The following is a 21,289-nucleotide window of genomic DNA, read 5'->3' as shown; positions in this document are numbered from 1 at the left end:
TCCAGACTTCGGCGGTTAACGCTTGATCTGATTGAATCTAGGCCTAACTCAGTCAATGTGTGTGATACTAGATTTCAATCTTGCTGACACAGTGTGTGTGTGTGTGTGTGTGTGTGTGTGTGTGTGTGTGTGTGTGTGTGTGTGTGTGTGTGTGTGTGTGTGTGTGTGTGTGTGTGTGTGTGTGTGTGTGTGGGTGTGTGGGTGTGTGTGTGTGTGTGTGTGTGTGTGTGTGTGTGCATGTGTGTTTAAGTAGCTGCGGCAGGCATTTTCACATACTCCCTTCATATCCAGCTGTTTCCAAGTGGCAATCACTCACAATGAGAGAATGATTAGAGAGAGAGGGTTTCGCTGGGTAACCTTTATGAGCACCGAACACTCTGCAGCAGGACCCACACAGACTTAGACACTCTCTCTCTCTCAGCTCACATCTCTCTCTCTCTCTCTCTCTCTCAGCTCACATCTCTCTCTCTCTCTCAGCTCACATCTCTCAGCTCACATCTCTCTCTCTCTCAGCTCACATCTCTCTCTCTCTCAGCTCACATCGTCAAGTTTATTTTATATAGCCCTTCGTACATCAGCTGATATCTCAAAGTGCTGTACAGAAACCCAGCCTAAAAGCCCAAACAGCAAGCAATGCAGGTGTAGAAGCACGGCGGCTAGGAAAAACTCCCTAGAAAGGCCAAAACCTAGGAAGAAACCTAGAGAGGAACCAGGCTATGAGGGGTGGCCAGTCCTCTTATGGCTGTGCCGGGTGGAGATTATAACAGAACATGGCCAAGATGTTCAAATGTTCATAAATGACCTGCAAGGTCAGATAATAATCAGGAGTAAATGTCAGTTGGCTTTTCATAGCCGATCATTAAGAGTATCTCTACCGCTCCTGCGGTCTCTAGAGAGTTGAAAACAGCAGATCTGGGACAGGTAGCACGTCCGGTGGACAAGTCAGGGTTCCATAGCCGCAGGCAGAACAGTTGAAACTGGAACAGCAGCAAGGCCAGGTGGACTGGGGACAGCAAGGAGTCATCATGCCCGGTAGTCCTGACGCATGGTCCTAGGGCTCAGGTCCCCCGAGAGAGAGAAAGAAAGAGAGAAGGAGAGAATTAGAGAGAGCATACTTAAATTCACACAGGACACCGGATAAGACAGGAGAAGTACTCCAAATATAACCAACTGACCCTAGCCCCCCGACACATAAACTACTGCAGCATAAATACTGTAGGCTGAGACAGGAGGGGTCTCTCTCATCTCTCTCTCTCTCTCATCCTCTCTCAGCTCACATCTCTCTCTCTCATCCTCTCTCAGCTCACATCTCTCTCTCTCAGCTCACATCTCTCTCTCACTCTCTCAGCGCACATCTCTCTCTCGCTCTCTCTCTCTCAGCTTACATCTCTCTCCCTCTCAGCTCACATCTCTCTCTCTCTCTCTCTCTCTCATCCTCTCTCAGCTCACATCTCTATCTCTCATCCTCTCTCAGCTCACATCTCTCTCTCTCTTTCTCAATTCACATCTCTCTCTCCATCCCTCTCTGTTCATCTCTTCATCTCTCAGCTCAGCTGTCTCTCTCCTCCACCATGCGGTTGGTTGTGTGTATCGGTGAGTGTGCAGACTGTGTGTGACAGGGTTATTGCACACTTCCTTAAACACTAAAGTTTAGCTTTTCATGACTCAGTTTATCACCTACAGACCCTTCTTAGATGAAGAGGGAGAAATTCTTTATCTCTCCCTCCTTATCTCTTCCCCACTCTCTCTTTCTCAGCCTCTCTTCACCTCCCCTCTCTCCCTCCTCCCTTTCTCCCCGAGCAGCCTTGAGGGGTTAGGCCGAGGGAAAAGAGGGGGAAAAGGGATGAGGGGAGGAGTGGGTCATTCAGTGCTTCACTGCTGCAGTGTAATTACTCCTGCTAATCAGAGCACTTTACAGCAGCGCTTCTGTTTCTCTACTCCCCCATCTCCTCCTCTCTCCCCCACTCTCCTCCACACTCCCATACACTCCCATACACTCTCCTAATACTGTCCCTTTCTGACTCTATCTACCCCCACTCTCCCTATTAACTCTCACTCTCTATGGAAAGCAGAACGCCAACTTGAATAATTTCATCCGGGGAGAGAGAAGTGTTTGACTGTGTGTGTGTGTGGTGTTTACAAGAGGCCTAGACAGATAGAGATGGGCCGTAACGAGACAGTGGGAGAGTGTTCTCTGATAGATAAAGAGGTCATTGTGCGTGTGGTGTGTTTGATAACTGTCCTCCACCCCAACTTGACTGCAAGGAAGCAAGGAGGGGACACAGTGCCTTGACTTTTTCCATGTTTTGTTGTGTTACAGCCTGAATTTAAAATGTATTCAATTGAGATGTTTTGTCACTGGCCTACACACAATACCCTATAATGTCAAAGTGGAATTATGTTTCTATACTTTTTTTGTTGTTGGACAAATTAATTAAAAATGAAATGCTGAAATGTATTTGAGTCAATACGTAGTCAACCCCTTTGTTATGGCAAGCCTAAATACATTCAGGAGTAAAAATGTGCTTAACAAGTAACATAATAAGTTGCATGGATTCACTCTGTTCGCAATAATAGGGTTTGACATGATTTTTGAATGACTGCCTCATCTCTGTACCCCACACATACAATTATCTGTAATGTCTCTCAGTTGAACAGTCAATTTCAAATACAGATTCAACCACAAAGACCCGGGAGGTTTTCGAATGCCTCGCAAAAAGAAGGGCACCTATTGGAAGATGGATTAAATATCCCATTGAATATCCCTTTCAGCATGGGGAAGTTATTAACTACACTTTGGATGGTATAATTATACACCCAATCACTACGAAGATACAGACATCCTTCCTAACTCAGTTACAAGGGATTTCAACAAGAGGCCAATGGTGACTTTAAAACAGTTATAGAGTTTAATGGCAGTTATAGGAGGAAACTAAGGATTGATCAACAACATTGTAGTTACTTCACAATACTAACCTAATTGAGTGAAAAGAAGGAAGCCTGTACATAATGCAAATATTCCAAAACATGCATCCTGTTGCAACAAGGCACTAAAGTAATACTACAAAAAATGTGGAAAAGAAAACTTTTGTTTCCTTAATATAAAGTGTTATGTTTGTGGCAAATCAATACATCACCTGTACCACTCTCCATATTTTCAAGTATAGTGGTGGCTGTATCATGTTATGGGTATGTTTGTAATCATTAAGGACTGTGGAGTTTTTCAGGATAAAAAATAAATGTAATGGACTAAGCACAGGCAAAATCCTAGAGGAAACTTCAGTCTGCTTTCCACCAGACATTTGGAGATTAATTTGCCTTTCAGCAGGACAATAAACTAAAACACAAGGCCACATTTACACTAAAGTTGCTTACCAAGAAGACAGTAAATGTTCCTGAGTGGCCTAGTTATAGTTTTGACTTAAATCTACTTGAAGATCTATGGCAAGACCTGCAAATGTTTATTGCTGCGAAGGGTGGTTCTACAAAGTATTGACTCAGGGGTGTGAATACTTATGTAAATTAGATATTTCTGTATTTCATTTTCTAATACATTTGCAAATTTCTTTTTTTAAACGTGTTCACTTTGTCATATTGTGTGTAGATGGGTGAAGAAAACATCTATTGAATCCATTTTGAATTCAGGCTGTAACAACAAAATGTGGAGTAAGTCAAGGGGTATGAATACTTTCTGAAGGCATTATATAGGGTTAACTTTACAATAAAAAAACTAAAATGCCAAATAAAATAGCATTTCTCTATCCTCCTCCAGTCCCCCTAATAAACAGTTATTCACGAGCCTGGGCTCATAAAAGCTCAGGGAAGTTTTATTTGTTTCAGAGACGTTTTAAAATCCATTGAAGCTGAAATAAAACAGTTAAACCACGGCCGCCTTTGGGTAACACGCTTAGCCGACCGAGACCGAGACAGGCACTGGAGCCGCAGGTTTATTTCCCAGTTAACTGCCTTACCTTCTAGATCAGCACAGGGCTGATGCATACATGCAGGTAAGCATGAGATATGAGAGAAAAGCAGAAAGAAAGAGGGCAAGGGGTTCAGAGGAATATAGAAAGAAAGAGAGAAAAAAGAGACACAGCTGGAAGGAGGAAAATAAAAAGTTTGTGTTGGTGACAGTGAGTGTTGAGTCACTCTGACTTACTGTGATCACCCCAGATTGCCATCCGTACGCTACCGGAGGAAATGGACACTGCTATCAGAACTCACACACACAGTCTCCAAAGGTGTGAATAAATGGTGTATGTGTGTGTGTGTGTGTGTGTGTGTGTGTGTGTGTGTGTGTGTGTGTGTGTGTGTGTGTGTGTGTGTGTGTGTGTGTGTGTGTGTGTGTGTGTGTGTGTGTGTGTGTGTGTGTGTGTGTGTGGTCATTGTAGAATTATATGGCTGACATAGTCGCTGCATGCACTGTATGACTCACACAGTGGAAAAAGTGGAAAGAGGGGAATTTGAAGTGATTGTGAAAATCTCATCTTTGGGATCCTCTTGTTTTATCACCATAATGCTAAACTGACTGTAACTGATTGGTGAATAGAGATGGAAGGAGAAGCGCACTTCCTGAAAGTTCAAGCATGTTCTGTTACACCTGCACTGGGACTGACAGACTGGAATCGTGACTACCATTCCTACTGTCCACACACTTGTGACCTGACCTTGGCCTAAAAGAATTCCCTGAAATCGACACCATGCCTTTAAATAGGTTGAGTTTTATTTTTGTGTCTTGGTGTGACGTGGCTGTGAGCAGGGAGTGTCCAGTGTGGAACGGTATTCTCTACAGTTTCAGTAAACCTATCCCTCCCTACGGACAAAGGAATGTCCTGTCATCGCCAAGGAAACAGCCAGGAGTTATCTGAGTCTTAACAAGCTGCAGAATTTAACAAATGTAAATTAAAATGGTCAAAAAGAAAGAAAAATAGCTTCTTAGCAAAGAGCAATTTCTCAAGTGGGGTGGGGGAAACTGAAAACAAGCTGGAACTCTTTCTTATTGGTTTATTAACTAATTTACAGCCTGGTGATGTCAAAACTCCATGCCACCAAAACAGGCAGAAATTTCAGGCAGTATTTTCAAACAGCTCTTTCACTAAAATGGCATTATCATAATTTTCACAGTATTATACCAACCTCACTCATAGTGTGGAAAGATACACTCGCCAGCCAGTTTATTAGGTACACCACCACGTTTCACAAAAAATGGATGGCTCCTACAGACAGTGAGTCACTTGGCCATGGCTTGCTATCTAAAGCAGGCAGCCAGGCATCGAGACATTCAGTTACTGTTCGACTGAATGTTAGAATGGGCATAACGAGTGACCTAAGTGACTTTGAGTCTGGTTTGATCGTCGGTGCCAGGTGCGTCGGATCCAGTATCTCAGAAACAGCTGGCCTCCTGGGCTTTTTACGAAGAGAATGGTGCAACAAACACAAAATCCAGTCAACGGTAGTCCTGTGAGCGACAACAGCTTGTGGATAAGCAACGACGAAGGAGAATTACAAGAATCGGGCACGCTAACAGGCGTGCCACAAACAGACAAATAACGGCGCAGTACAACAGGGGTGTGCAGAATGGCATCTCGGAACGCACAACTCGTCAGTCCTTGTCACGGATGGACTATTACAGAAAACGACCAAACTGGGTTCCACTTCTATCAGCTAAACACAAGAAGAAGCGGCTCCAGTGGGCACGCGATCGCCAACACTGGACAATTGAGAAGTAGAAAAACGTCACTTGGTCCGACAAATCCCGGTTCTTGTTGCGTTATGCTGATGGCAGAGTCAGGATTTGGCGTAAGCAGCATGAGTCCATGGACCCATCCTGCCTGATGTCAACAGACCAATATCCCTGTGGAATGTTTCCGACTTTTAGATCTGACCCGGTGTTTATAAAACACAGGAAAATCATATTATTGAGGGCTGAGGAAGCCTGCATGGGGTTCTGTTCTGTTGGGGATTACTCCTTCATATCCACACCACCACAGAGAGAGACAAGACCCATCTCCACCATCCACCATACTCCCCTCGGGGTGTGGATACTGGCAGACATACTGTAGCTACATCTAATGCTTGAAGCATAACAGTTTTATTACACAACACACACAGTAGGAGTGCGTGACACAGCAGATAACAGGGTAACCACTACAAAGAACATGACTGAGTTGTCCTGTGCTGTATGTACGTTGCCAGGGAAGCAGAAGCAAGAAGGCCTCTGGGCAGCCATGGTGAATGGTGTTGCTGGCACACTGGAAAATAGCAGTTGATCATTAATGCAATTTACAGAGAAACAGAAAGAGAGAGAGGAAATGGGACAATTTATAAAAATGTCTCCTCTTTAGTGAGTTAAGCCTGATGAAAACCAGACCCCTCCAGTAGCAGAGAGGGAGAGAGAGAGACAGTCAGTTTGTGTGTGTGTGTGTGTGTGTGTGTGTGTGTGTGTGTGTGTGTGTGTGTGTGTGTGTGTGTGTGTGTGTGTGTGTGTGTGTGTGTGTGTGTGTGTGTGTGTGTGTGTGTGTGTGTGTGTGTGTGTGTGTGTGTGTGTGTGTCATGTTATGTACAGAGATCACAGTCATGCTCCCATATAGAGAAGAACTTGGAATGCGTCCCAAATGGCAACCTATTCCCTATATAATAGTGCACTACTCATAGAGCCCCATGAGTTCTGGTCAAAAGTAATGCACTATGTAGGAAATAGGGTGCCCTTTGGGATGCGGCCCTGGTGAGAGAGTCATGATGTGCTGCTGGGCTTGGGTTATTATGTGGGTAAGTGACAGTTTGCCTCCCATCTCCTCCTCCTCCTCTAGAAGCATTCCCCCTTTTTCTCCAGATAGCATCTTACCGGAGCCCATCTGCCTATAAGAACAAGCATTCACATGTGTGCACTGTCACTCAAACATCTGCTTAGGGACATCGTCATGACTAAACCCAGGCTCAGAACTACTTGAAGAAGGATGTATACAGTTATAGTTTATGAAATTGTATTTTTTCATTATGGGGAAACGTATCTTTTTTGTTTGTTTTTATTTCCCTGGTCCCCATTGTAAATTCCCTTTTTGGTATACTGGTGTGCTAACTACAGTACAATGTGCTGGTTCCAAGGAGAATTGATGTAGGTTGCTTAGCCAATGATAATGTATTCCTAAACTGGCTATTATTACTACTGGTTAAGTGTGTGATTTACTTTAATAAAACATTCTTACCGTAAAATAATGACCTCATATGAAAATGACCTTTTCCTGTCTTATATAATAGCATTCTCTCCTTTTACCTCTCTTCCTTCACTCTCCTTAGATCCTCTCTTCCCGTCCTACACGTCTCCCACCTTTCCCCCGGACCGGTCTTCCCCCTCTTTCACAGACATCTTCCCACCAGACAGCTCCAGCAGCCCCTCCCCGGGGGGAGAGAGCACCACGGCCCAGCCCAGCCCTCACTTCATCAGACCAGGCTTCAACGAGAACCTCATCCCCATCTACTGCTCCATCCTGGCTGCTGTGGTGGTGGGGCTGGTGGCCTACATCGTCTTCAAAAGGTGAGGGGCCATGGAGTGGGAGCATAGACAAAGCAGTGAGATAGGATATGAGCAGCTATCACACAGATAGAAGCAGCTATCACACAGATATAGGAACATATCACACAGATAGAAGCAGCTATCACACAGATAGAAGCAGCTATCACGCAGATAGAAGCAGCTATCACGCAGATAGAAGCGGCTATCACACAGATATAGGAACATATCACACAGATAGAAGCAGCTATCACACAGATAGAAGCAGCTATCACGCAGATAGAAGCAGCTATCACACAGATATAGGAATATATCACACTGATAGAAGCAGCTATCACACAGATAGAAGCAGCTATCACACATATATAGGAATATATCACACAGATAGAAGCAGCTATCACACAGATATAAGAATATATCACACAGATAGAAGCAGCTATCCCACAGATATAAGAATATATCACACAGATAGAAGCAGCTATCACACAGATAGAAGCAGCTATCACACAGATAGAAGCAGCTATCACACAGATAGAAGCAGCTATCACACAGATAGAGGCAGCTATCACACAGATAGAAGCAGCTATCACACAGATAGAAGCAGCTATCACACAGATAGAAGCAGCTATCACACAGATAGAAGCAGCTATCACACAGATATAGGAACATATCACACAGATAGAAGCAGCTATCACGCAGATAGAAGCAGCTATCACACAGATATAGGAATATATCACACTGATAGAAGCAGCTATCACACATATATAGGAATATATCACACAGATAGAAGCAGCTATCACACAGATATAAGAATATATCACACAGATAGAAGCAGCTTTACCACAGATATAAGAATATATCACACAGATAGAAGCAGCTATCACACAGATAGAAGCAGCTATCACACAGATAGAAGCAGCTATCACACAGATAGAGGCAGCTATCACACAGATAGAGGCAGCTATCACACAGATAGAATCAGCTATCACACAGATAGAATCAGCTATCACACAGATAGAAGCAGCTATCACACAGATAGAAGCAGCTATCACACAGATAGAGGCAGCTATCACACAGATAGAGGCAGCTATCACACAGATAGAATGGTGTTTGAGTGATGTAGCCCATGGCTAAAGAAAGGCAGGGAGCCAGATAGAGAGCGACTGTATGGTGAAATGTTCAGTTACACCACATGATTACACACGCACACGCACACGCACACACGCACCATAATGCATTTCAAAGGTCACACACTCAGAGTAAAAGGATTGACAGAGGTGAGTGAGATATTTAAACAATAGAAATGACGCACACAGACGCACGCACACATACACACACACAAGCATTTGCACACAACACATACACACACACACGCCGATTCAAACACACCATGTACCAAGTAAACAAGCTCATCATCAAATCCAGTATCGATTGTAAAGTGGAGTCCAGTTGAAATCCGAGTGGCTAGTTCGTCAACACAAACAGTTACGGGGCTACTTTAATATCTGTCTCCTTCCACTGTATAAACAGGTCCAACACTGTCTGTTAAAAGGCTTTGATTGACTGATTGATTAGATCATTAGGACTAGGAGGCTGCTCCAGCCAGAGACAACATTACAGTAAAAATGACGGAGGATTAAACCACGATGAGGCCAGAAGGCTTGTTTCCCTGCTGGTCCTTTAGGTTTACTGGAAGACTTTCAGAGATGTCTGATGACTGATCCCTCCTCGTCCCTTCCACGTTTCCTGATGACCAGCCCAACCACAAAACGTCCATTACTCGCATCACATCAATTAAACCACTTCTGGGAACACAGTGTTGCGGGCATGACTCACTTCTTCTCCGTTCACACCTTCCCAGGTGGAACAGCTGTAAGCAGAACAAACAGCCGGCTAACAACCACCAAGCCACAGCAGCCAATCAAACGGTGACGCCGGAGGGGGAGAAGCTGCACAGTGACAGCGGCATCTCAGTGGACAGCCAGAGTCTGCAGGAGCAGCAGCATGCAGCCCAGGCCCAGGTCCAGACACAGACACAGAGACAGGAACAGATAGGTGAGCTCCCATAACACTGTTACACTGTTACCCTACAACACACACTGTACACTTAGCTAGATGCTGTAATGGATGTTTGTGTGTTCACCTGTTGGGTCTGTTAGGAGATTCTATGCTAGCTGGACTAGGCATATACAAGTGAGAGATGAAAGTGGTAACAAAGTGAATTTAGGATACATATTTTATTATTGTACATAGCGAGTCTCAGATATTATCCCGTTGTGTGTACATACTTAGATACGACTTTGGAAATGTCACAAAAGAAGTCTTAACATGGGAGGTTATGAAGGAGGGAAGGATGAGTAGTCTACACAATTTACATCTGATATCTGTGTTTTACCAATGTATACCCCTTTACCCATGCCACATGTGACCCAGCCTTCGATATATGGGTGTGAGAGAGAGAGAGAGAGAGAGAGAGAGAGAGAGAGAGAGAGAGAGAGAGAGAGAGAGAGAGAGAGAGAGAGAGAGAGAGAGAGAGAGAGAGAACAGGGTGGTCCAGTATTCGGTGGGAGACAGCACCACTGCCTTGTGGGAAATACATGATGAATGGTCGTGAAGGAGGAGAGCAACTTTTTAAACGGAACAAGAAAGTGAAAACAAAAGCAAGAGCTTCAGGAATGTGAAGTGGTCTCTCTATAGAGCCTGGAGCAACCTATCTTCCTTTAATTCAAAAATCCATGGCAGAGACACAGTCAGTCCTCTTATACTGAGGAGAACCATGCTCTACTTACTCCTCTCTCCATCTCTTTAGCTCTTTCAACTTATCTCTCTCTTTCTGTGTCTCTCTACATATCTACTCTTTCTCCCTCCCTTTCTATCTCCCCTTTTCTTTATCTCTCTCTCTCTGGAGTCTCAGTGGCGTGGCACAGTTTCTATCCCCTCAGAGGAGTGATAGAGAGAGCTTTGTCGTCAAAAGGAAGAGAGGAGACCAACTACAAAGTGAAGAGATTGTTTTTCCAACCTCCTAAGTGCTGAGCCAGAGCCTAAGGGGCCCTACACATCCAGTGACTCAGCGTCTCTCTCTATGCAGTCATGAATGCATAACTGAAGACGTTATGAATAGTAATGAGGTAGTTCAGAAGACAATTATAAAGTTATGTTCGTGAATCGTGAGTTAACTTATGCACCATCACCTGATCTGACCCTGGACCTCTGCTGTTTTGGATCTTACCCACAACCTAAATGCATACCCATGCCCATGTGATGTCTGGGAAGCCTGGGAAATGCTGCTATTGTTTTATTTTGCGTTGTGGGAATTCTATTCATTTCCCCCCACTCAGAAATGCAAAGCCTCAGTATAATGGAGAAAAGGGGGCATCTTTTCCTGGGTATTAGCATGTGATTGGGTCATTAAGTAGATGCCCGCCCCTTTAACCCTTGTTTCTGTGTGTGATTGGCTCATTAGCAGGTGTTGTGTGATGGAGGCCAGGCCCGATCCCCCTGCCTGTTTAAATCTGATCCAGCAACAGTGTTTAATGTCTGCTAATTAGCGTCAGCGCTGTCTTTTGGCGCAGAAGCCATTAAAATACAGTACTGCACACAGCATGCTGTGGGTTGGGCGGCTACTCCACTAGTAAATGGGGACTTGTTAAAATATAAAACACCCAAGGGGGTGAGAATATGTCCAATAAATCCATAAAATCACATGGATTTCCCTTTTCAAATGAACCATATTTTACACATAGAGTATGACTGAAAAGCCCACAGCAGTCTTTGTAGACGGTGTCATACCCAGTCAAAACAAGTCAATTAAGATTTCAAGTGAAATATGAAAATCTATAAAAGATGCCATGTGCTTTGATTGACAAGCTCAAAAGGACTCCCCGGGTCCCTGCCTTGGGGTAAGAACTCCCAAAAGACTTACAGACATCTATAATATGTCTTCGTTACTCTCCAGTGCAATCTGGTGATCTTTTAAAAAGAAATCTGTCTTTTCCCTCTGAGGCCCCTTCCCCTTTACGCTGGAGTATTCCTTCCTCAAGGGGCAGAGGGGTGTTTAAAATTTAAATGGGACTCAAACCTCTCACTCATCTCTCATCATCGTGCCTCTGTCCTTAATCTGATCCCATTCTCTACCTGAACGATAGTAATGGAAACTGTCAATCAAAGTCTGCTCGTTCCAGGTTGGAGGGGCAGTGGGCTAAACCTAGTAGTACAACGCTAGTGTAGTAGGAGAGTAGCTAGTGTAGCAGGAAAGTAGCTATTAGGGGTAGGCTTGTAGCTAGTGCTTTAGGAGAGTGGCTAGTAGGGTAGGAGAGTAGTTAGTGGGGTAGAGGAGTAGCTGGTAGGGTAGGAGAGTAGCTAGTGCATTGGGAGAGTAGATAGTGCAGTAAGAGAGTAGCTAGTGTAGTAGGAGAGTAGCTAATGGGGTAGGAGAGTAGCTAGTGTAGTAGGAGAGTAGCTAATGGGGTAGGAGAGCAGCTAGTGGGGTAGGACAGTAGCTAGTGGGGTAGGAGAGTAGCTAGTGGGGTAGGAGAGTAGCTAGAGGGGTAGGAGAGTAGCTAGTGGGGTAGGAGAGTAGCTAGTGGGGTAAAAGAGGAGCTAAATTGGTAGGAGAGTAGCTAGTGCATTAGGAGAGTAGCTAGTAGGGTAGGAGAGTAGTTAGTGGGGTAGAGGAGTACCTGGTAGGGTAGGAGAGTAGCTAGTGCATTGGGAGAGTAGCTAGTGCAGTAAGAGAGTAGCTAGTGTAGTAGGAGAGTAGCTAATGGGGTAGGAGAGCAGCTAGTGGGGTAGGATAGTAGCTAGTGGGGTAGGAGAGTAGCTAGTGGGGTAGGAGAGTAGCTAGAGGGGTAGGAGAGTAGCTAGTGGGGTAGGAGAGTAGCTAGTGGTGTAAAATAAGAGATAAATGGGTAGAAGAGTAGCTAGTGCATTAGGAGAGTAGCTAGTAGGGTAGGAGAGTAGCTAGTAGGGTAGAATAGTAGCTAGTGGGGTAGGAGAGTAGCTAGATGGGTAGGAGTTTAGTTAGTGGGGTATGAGAGTAACTAGTGGGGTAGGAGAGTAACTAGTGGGGGAGGATAGTAGCTGGTGGGGTAGGAGAGTAGCTGGTGGGGTAGGCAAGTAGCTAGTGGGATAGGAGAGTAGCTAGTGGGATAGGAGACTAGCTAGTTGGGTAGAAGAGTAGCTAGACGGGTATGAGTTTAGCTGGTGGGGTAGGAGAGTGGCTTGTGGGGTAAGAGGGTAACTAGTGGGGTAGGAGAGTAACGAGTGGGGGAGGAGAGTAGCTGGTGGGGTAGGCGAGTAGCTAGTGGGATAGGAGAGTAGCTAGTGGGTTAGGAGAGTAGCTAGAGGGGTAGGAGAGTAGCTAGAGGGGTAGGAGAGTAGCTAGAGGGGTAGGAGAGTAGATAGTAGGGTAGGAGAGTAGCCAGTGCTAGGAGAGTAGCCAGTGGGGTAGGAGAGTAGCTAGTAGGGTAGAAGAGTAGCTAGATGGTTAGGAGAGTAGCTAGTACATTGGGAGAGTAGCTAGTAGGGTAGGAGAGTAGCTAGATAGTGGGGTAAGAGAGTAGCTAGTGGGATAGGAGTGTAGCTAGTGGGTTAGGAGAGTAGCTAGTGGGGTAGAATAGTAGCTAGATGGGTAGGATAGTAGTTAGTGGGGTAGGAGAGTAGCTAGTAGAGTAGGAGAGTAGCCAGTAGGGTAGGAGAGTAGCTAGTAGAGTAGGAGAGTAGCTAGTGGGGTGGGAGAGTAGCCAGTAGGGTAGAGGGAGTGGCTAGATGGGTAGGATAGTAGTTAGTGGGGTAGGAGAGTAGCTAGTGGGGAAGAAGAGTAGCTAGTGTAGTAGAAGAGTAGCTAGTAGAGTAGCAGAGTAGCTAGTGGGGTAGGAGTGTAGCTAGGAGAGTAGGAGAGTAGCTAGTGGGGTGGGAGAGTAGCTAGTAGGGTAGAAGAGTAGCTAGATGGGTAGGATAGTAGTTAGTGGGGTAGGAGAGTAGCTAGTGGGGTGGGGGAGTAGCTAGTAGGGTAGAAGAGTAGCTAGATGGGTAGGACAGTAGTTAGTGGGGTAGGAGAGTAGCTAGTGGGGTTGGAGAGTAGCTAGTAGGGTAGAAGAGTAGCTAGATGGGTAGGATAGTAGTTAGTGGGGTAGGAGAGTGGCTAGTGGGGAAGAAGAGCAGCTAGTGTAGTAGAAGAGTAGCTAGTAGAGTAGGAGAGTAGCTAGTGGGGTGGGAGAGTAGCTAGTGTAGTAGAAGAGTAGCTAGTAGAGTAGGAGAGTAGCTAGTAGGGTAGGATAGTAGCTAGATGGTTAGGAGAGTAGCTAGTGGGGAAGAAGAGTAGCTAGTAGAGTAGGATAGTAGCTAGTAGAGTAGGAGAGTAGCTAGATGGTTAGGATAGTAGCTAGTGGGGAAGAAGAGTAGCTAGTAGAGTAGGATAGTAGCTAGTAGAGTAGAAGAGTAGCTAGATGGTTAGGATAGTAGCTAGTGGGGAAGAAGAGTAGCTAGTAGAGTAGGATAGTAGCTAGTAGAGTAGGAGAGTAGCTAGATGGTTAGGAGAGTAGCTAGTGGGGAAGAAGAGTAGCTAGTATAGTAGAAGAGTAGCTAGTAGAGTAGGAGAGTAGCTAGTGGGGTAGGAGAGTAGTTAGTGCAGTAGAAAGCTGGTGTAGTAAGGAGTAAAACCCTTTCTGTTGAGGAGGCAGCCCTGGGATGTGGATGAGGTAGACAGCAAAAGTTTTAGAGCAGGACAAATACTGACGTATTGCTTTGTCCAAAGCACTTTGAGACTAAATGAAAATAGCTATATAAATGCTAATCCATTATTGGTATTAATCATGAATAAATGTAACATATTGTAGTGAGGACCTCTGTACTGAGTAAAATAGAATAACTTGAGTCTGTATTGATTCAGTTCTAAAAGAAAGAGGGATGTCAGTGGTGGGAGGGGTACAGTGTGACAATCAGACAGAGAAGCTAGGGCCAAGTCACATTTACATTTTACATGTACACTTTGGAAATTTAGCAGACGCTCTAATCCAGACAGATTTACAGTCAGTGCATTCAATTAAGGTAGGTAAAAAAACTACAAATCACAGTCCCTGTTTAAGCAAAATCACATCACAGAGAGGGTAATCGAATGTGAGGAGGAATGTGAGACGCCTCAAGGTGCCAGAGGCAATGAGGTACATGTAACTGCCGGCTGATTGACAGGTAGTGTGTGAGGGGTCCTGGTCAAATGACCCTGGGGCAACAGAAGGTAATCAGCATGTCTCCTGTATTCCATTCTTGCCATTAAGAGGAGAGCAGTTGATTGCCTATTCACTACCGATCTCAATCGCAGTCTTAATCAGCTATCTTTAAAGCTTCGGAGTGGCCTGAAATTAAATCAGCATCGGCTGAACATGCTAATGGAAGATCGACTGTTAGATCGACTATTCTGAACATGCCCAGTAGAATTTCATCTGATAAAGACTGGTCAATAGCTTAGAATTGGAATGGGTGAAACAGTGGTTCCCATTTAAAGCTACCATTAGATTTTCTGTGTCAACAATATTTATCAAGGAAGCCACCAACTGACTCAGTAGGTTTACATTTGCAGTCTAGGGAGGGCTGCATGAACCATTCAAAGTGGAGATCCTGAAGAGGAACACAAGTATGAAAAGACAGAATGATTCAGCAAGACTGCTCAGTGTCTGTCTGCAGTGTCTGTCTGCAGTGTCTGTCATGCCTGCAGGATGGCTGTCTAAACAGGAAGGAGAACAAGTCACAGACTGCATGACGTGCTCTGGAGAGAATCAACATGAATAACGAGAGCTAAAGGAGAGCCAGAGGATTTCAGAAAGAAATGGAATGTTTGTAGAATGAGAGAAGATCGACGGTAGCAGGCTTCGCCGAGCTCCGCCTCTGTGCACCACATACACTTAAACAGGCCTGATGATGTCATAGCGTGGTTGATACAAAAAAGCCCTTCTTGTGAACCTTTAGAATTAGAGCTCTCTTCTGGCTGGCACAGGGGTGCATTGATCAAGACAAGAAAACAACCAGTGAGCTCGGAGCTCCTCTAAAAACCGCCTCTGCATTCCGGAAGCGTTTCCATGGCACCCCTCAATTGACAACAGGTTGAGGGCTTGTGGGAAAAGGGGACATTTGTCCCACTTCCTCACTCCCTGTAGTAATGAGTTCAGTGAAACAGTTGGAGGGGTTGATGAGTTTGTGACCTCACAAGGCCCCCTACAGGGCAAGTGTGTCAGAGTGGACACAGCATCAAAGACCGCTGACCACTGATACTGCGTTACTTCATACGACCAGAGAACATCTGCATGCTTCACCACTGATCATATATGTTTTTAACATGTTTCTCTCTCTTTCTCAGTGGTGAGGGTGGATGGGGGACCTGACTCACCTCCCCCCCAGGTCTGAGGAAGAGGAGAAGCCGCTGACAGGAAGGAGGAAAAGGAGGAGAGGGGGAAGTGGGGTTGCCATGGAAACCTTGATGTGGGAATGGACCTACAGTATAAGAGTACAGACTGAGTGGGCTTCTTGGATACAACAAGGAAGTTGACGACATTATCGGCCCTTTTCACCAAGGGTGGCCACTGTTTCTGACTGGCCTCTTGTCCCAGTATGGACCCTTATTGGACAGACTGGAGCATCACAGGCTGACCCAGTATCTCTACACAGAACCCAACTCTGCCAGTGTGTCTTTGAACACTAAACCTCTACGCCAGTACCAACCCTACCACCAACCCCAACACCAACCCCAAATGTCTGCCTCAAGTCACTAAAGTTGCAATATCACTACCACCCATAATCCAAGAAGCATCACTGTGTTAGATATCCTGGTCTCTGTCTTTTCTGTCAGCTGGTGTTGACCAATCATTATGAAAAGTGTGTTAGTATGTTATCACATGAAGGAGTTTTATCATGTGTCCCCATAAGTTCACTGCCAACTTCCTTTGACCATTTGCAAAAATGATTATTCATCCACCCCCAGATTCCCCCCTACTCACATCATCAAATGTTTGTGCCTCAGAGGTAGATAAACTCTCTGTCCCCTCTCTCCCCTTGTCTGTACTCTCTCTCTCTCAGCGTGTAACTATCTGTCCCTCTTTCCATCCCTCCATCTATTCCTATCCTATCCTAGTGTGTTCTCAGGGCTAGTCCTGCAGTAGTCTCTCAGTGACTCCGTCACACCTCCAGACTGTCTTCTCAGACCTCAGCAGCCTGTTGTAATCCTCCATGTGATCCTGTCTGATAGTATCCCACTGTTATCTATTCAACATAACTCAGTGGGGGAAAGGTTATGCTGCGTTTAGATGGTACGAGGTAGGCGGCGTTCGGATGTCATTGTTTTCAATGAGAGCACGACGGTAAATGCCGTTGAGGTCACGGAAGACGGGACATGCCACCAGAGTTAAAATATTTAAACTTTTGTTATCTGTCGTAGCGTTGTTTTCTTCCCGATGTTGATTTGCACTGTTCGTTTACCGAAATCACCATAGCAACCATACCGTCGTCCTGGCTTGCTTTCTTCTTGTATGATGGTTTCTGCATCCTTCGTCTAAATGCAGCATTAGTCACCAATTCCAAAACCTCCTATCCTTTTTCTTACCACAGCCACAGACATTCCTAAGGTGTACAGGGACTGACACATTTGTGTTGTTGTTATACTGTTGCCTCTGATTACTGTGCTCTCCTATTCTCATTGGCTGTGGATCATTCCATCATTCCGTCACCACAACATGATACACCATCCCTCCTCTGTTTTCTGACACACTTGACTCCTTTTCTCCATCCAACATGGACTCCAGGATTCTGTTGGAATGATTCATGCTTTGAATGTAACAGATTCTAGATGTTTCTCTCATGTCTGTTTGTGGCGCATCTGCCTCTCTTAGTGGTTTGAGTTACAAGGCTTCCTCAGCAGTGCAGCTCCATTACCCCAGGAGCTGTGATATGCAATATGAGGAGCATTTTTGGACTATTGAACATTGCTGACTCATTGACCTGACACATAATGTGATGTCCAACTGCCAAAAATGGAACTGTGACATCATCAGAAAGAGGCTCGGCAGTATCAGTATTCGAGGCTGTTCCATGGTAGCCTGACGAGAGTTGGCTAGAAATAGTATACAGAGTTTATATACAAACACTGTATAGTAGGCTATACTCAAGACTCCCCTTAATTATCCATTATATTGTACTTGGTAATGAGTGGAGACATGGGACACTCGTCAGAGACTTCCGTCTCACTGAAATAAACACGAGCACTTGCACACACACACTCACGTGCAGATATGTGTGTGTGCTAAAGAGTGTGCGGTGGCGCTAATGTGTCTGCTGCGGTATGGTATGGTAGGGGTATGGTATGGTAGAGGTATGGTAGAGGTATGGTATGGTAGAGGTATGGTATGGTAGGGGTATGGTATGGTAGAGGTATGGTATGGTAGAGGTATGGTAGAGGTATGGTATGGTAGGGGTATGGTATGGTAGGGGTATGGTATGGTAGAGGTATGGTATGGTAGAGGTATGGTATGGTAGATGTATGGTATGGTAGAGGTATGGTATGGTAGAGGTATGGTATGGTAGGGGTATGGTATGGTAGGGGTATGGTATGGTAGAGGTATGGTATGGTAGAGGTATGGTATGGTAGGGGTATGGTATGGTAGAGGTATGGTATGGTAGAGGTATGTATGATAGAGGTATGGTATGGTAGGGGTATGGTATGGTAGAGGTATGGTATGGTAGAGGTATGGTATGGTAGAGGTATGGTATGGTAGAGGTATGGTATGGTAGAGGTATGGTATGGTAGAGGTATGGTAGAGGTATGGTATGGTATGGTAGAGGTATGGTATGGTAGAGGTATGGTATGGTAGAGGTATGGTATGGTAGAGGTATGGTATGGTAGAGGTATGGTATGGTAGGGGTATGGTATGGTAGAGGTATGGTATGGTAGAGGTATGGTATGGTAGAGGTATGGTATGGTAGAGGTATGGTAGAGGTATGGTAGAGGTATGGTATGGTAGGGGTATGGTATGGTAGAGGTATGGTATGGTAGAGGTATGGTATGGTAGAGGTATGGTATGGTATGGTATGGTAGAGGTATGGTATGGTAGAGGTATGGCATGGTAGAGGTATGGTATGGTAGAGGTATGGTATGGTAGAGGTATGGTATGGTAGAGGTATGGTAGAGGTATGGTATGGTAGAGGTATGGTATGGTAGAGGTATGGTATGGTAGAGGTATGGTATGGTAGAGGTATGGTATGGTAGGGGTATGGTATGGTAGAGGTATGGTATGGTATGGTAGGGGTATGGTATGGTAGAGGTATGGTATGGTAGAGGTATGGTATGGTAGAGGTATGGTATGGTAGGGGTATGGTATGGTAGAGGTATGGTATGGTAGAGGTATGGTATGGTAGAGGTATGGTAGAGGTATGGTATGGTAGAGGTATGGTATGGTAGAGGTATGGTATGGTATGGTAGGGGTATGGTATGGTATGGTAGAGGTATGGTATGGTAGAGGTATGGTAGGGGTATGGTATGGTAGAGGTATGGTATGGTAGAGGTATGGTATGGTAGAGGTATGGTATGGTAGAGGTATGGTATGGTAGAGGTATGGTATGGTAGTAAACACAGGGGCCATTAGGGAGACAGTCCTGACAGGCAGGTATATTTACCTCAGGGTTTCAGGTTCATTTAGCTTCACTCAGTCAGCTGGCTCTCATCTGGATCCCTCTGTTCTGTACTGCACAGAGACATACAGGACGCTTTTAAAGTGGCAACAACGTGACATTACCATTGCTCACCTCTCATGTGTCTGAGAGAGCAGTGACATTTTACTGTATCACAATAGTGGTCCCCCCCCACCACCACACATGATAAACTGTATGTATTTGTTGCCTTTGATCACTTTTGTATGTATCTATATTGGCACGCAGCATACTGATCACGCAGTAGGTATTAGATGTTGGCAATGTAGCTGCGCTAACTGTAAGTCCAGGTTTGATTCCCAGGGACATGTGATTACTCAGGGTCCCTTTGGTGTGGTTTGATGCTTGAATTTAGATGTAGGTAGATAGCAAAGTAGAGATATTAGCAGAGATACTTTTGTGTGTGAGAGAGAGAGAGAGAGAGAGAGAGAGAGAGAGAGAGAGAGAGAGAGAGAGAGAGAGAGAGAGAGAGAGAGAGAGAGAGCGAGATAATCTGGTGTAGCAAAGATACAGTAGGGAAGACGCTCTCATAGTAGTGAGTTTTGAGGCTTTAAATAGAAAACAAACCAACACACCCACACTATATTCCCCCGGGAGGCCTCTCTCTGCTTGTGACATATCCAGTGGCTTCACACACACAGTGTTTCACACAATATTATTGACGGCAGTGTGATTCATATTGCTCCACAATGGAAGTGCAGTAGGACCCAGTGGACCAACAGATTGGCATAATACCACTGACTGACAGGAGGGATTGTCATCAACGACTGGTGAACAACTGAACATTTCACTGTGGCTGGCGGCCCCACGGGCCCAATCTAACACTGTGCTGTCTCACAGGTGAATAGAGGTGTCAATATAGAATCTACAGTATGACTCAATCTGTACTGTTCCTCCACAGCAGGGGACACTGGTAGAGTGAAGGACGATAATATAAGAATGTAAAGCTGAATAACGTTACAGACATAAATATGCAAAAGAATTCAATGTTCTTCTATTGTTTTTGTTATGAATATAATTCTCTTTTTTGAAATCAGTATTTTTTTGTAAACGGTTTCTTGTTTGAGCACTTATTAGATGTAATATGCACACTCAAAGACTGCTATACAAGTGCCTGTGTACAGAGTCAGGTGTCTGAGTTATGTTCAGAACACTTTCTGTTGTTCTTCTTCTTCTGTTTTTATTCTCCCTTGTTGTATGATCTGTGTTTTGTTTCATCCTTTGAGTGTTACTGAAGGTTTCAGGAAGTATAGGCCATAGGTTAAAACATCCTACTGTTGTTGTTGAAATCCATATAGCATCATCTACGTACATGCCATCTGCTGTGGTCCTATTTTACCCACCACAACATACTCTATCTACAGTGCAAAAGTGGCAACATGTGATGAGCATGACCAGTATGTTGTTACATGTTCAGCTTGTCCAGAGGTTGTGGACAGACATGCCATGTATGAGGAGGATTCACTGTGATTCTCTATATTAATATCCAAGATATAATAAATCCCCACAGAAATTTCAGACCCCGTCCTCCCAAAAGCTGAATGTTACATGTACTTACCTACTAGTGTAAAATGCATTGTGTAAATGTGAATTTCTTAGAGTTGTTACAATATATAAATACACTATAAAATTGAAAAAGCAAACAAATTAGTTAACTGATAGAATAAAAACAAATGTAATTGCACCTTTGTCAAGTCATTTGTCCTCAATACTGAATGTTGATAATATAGCAAGTCAGCTGATGGGTTCTCATTCCCTACTGTGAATTCATTGTTGCTTGGGAAAGAAATATAGTAGACACAATACACTGAAATATGCTTCTTCGCTTAAAACATCTAAAATTGCCAATGTTTAACACTGGTGGTCGGCTATCTCTCCTGGGAAATCCTTGATTATAACAATATTGGACAGCACCCAGTACAAACTCTCCCGACCCTCATCTATAAGCCAAAACTGATATAACAGTTACAGGAATAATCTCTGTGGGTTTGTGTCTCATTGACAGTTTTGGCTTTCTGTATGAAAATACCCAAAAGGTTCCCCTTTAGAATTACCCCCAAAGTATTTCTGAAAAAGGCCTCAAGCTAATGA

General features: G+C 44.6%; 1 protein-coding gene across 1 annotated transcript in view; it reads left to right on the top strand.

Annotated features, from left to right (window-relative positions):
- Positions 1-20,882, top strand: part of LOC129833503 (tumor necrosis factor receptor superfamily member 16-like) — a 49,269-nt gene extending 28,387 nt beyond the window's left edge. The window contains exons 4-6 of the mRNA XM_055898152.1: positions 7,297-7,534; positions 9,372-9,565; positions 15,861-20,882. Coding sequence (XP_055754127.1) covers positions 7,297-7,534; positions 9,372-9,565; positions 15,861-15,907 — 479 coding nt within the window. The 3' untranslated portion in view covers positions 15,908-20,882. The remainder of the gene's footprint in view (positions 1-7,296; positions 7,535-9,371; positions 9,566-15,860) is intronic.
- Positions 20,883-21,289: the final 407 nt, after the last annotated feature.

This window comes from Salvelinus fontinalis, chromosome 34 (genome assembly GCF_029448725.1).
Source record: "Salvelinus fontinalis isolate EN_2023a chromosome 34, ASM2944872v1, whole genome shotgun sequence".
Taxonomy (NCBI): Eukaryota; Metazoa; Chordata; class Actinopteri; order Salmoniformes; family Salmonidae; genus Salvelinus; species Salvelinus fontinalis.
Note: the sequence above shows the minus strand (reverse complement) of the source record. Positions and strands in the feature narration are given on the sequence as shown.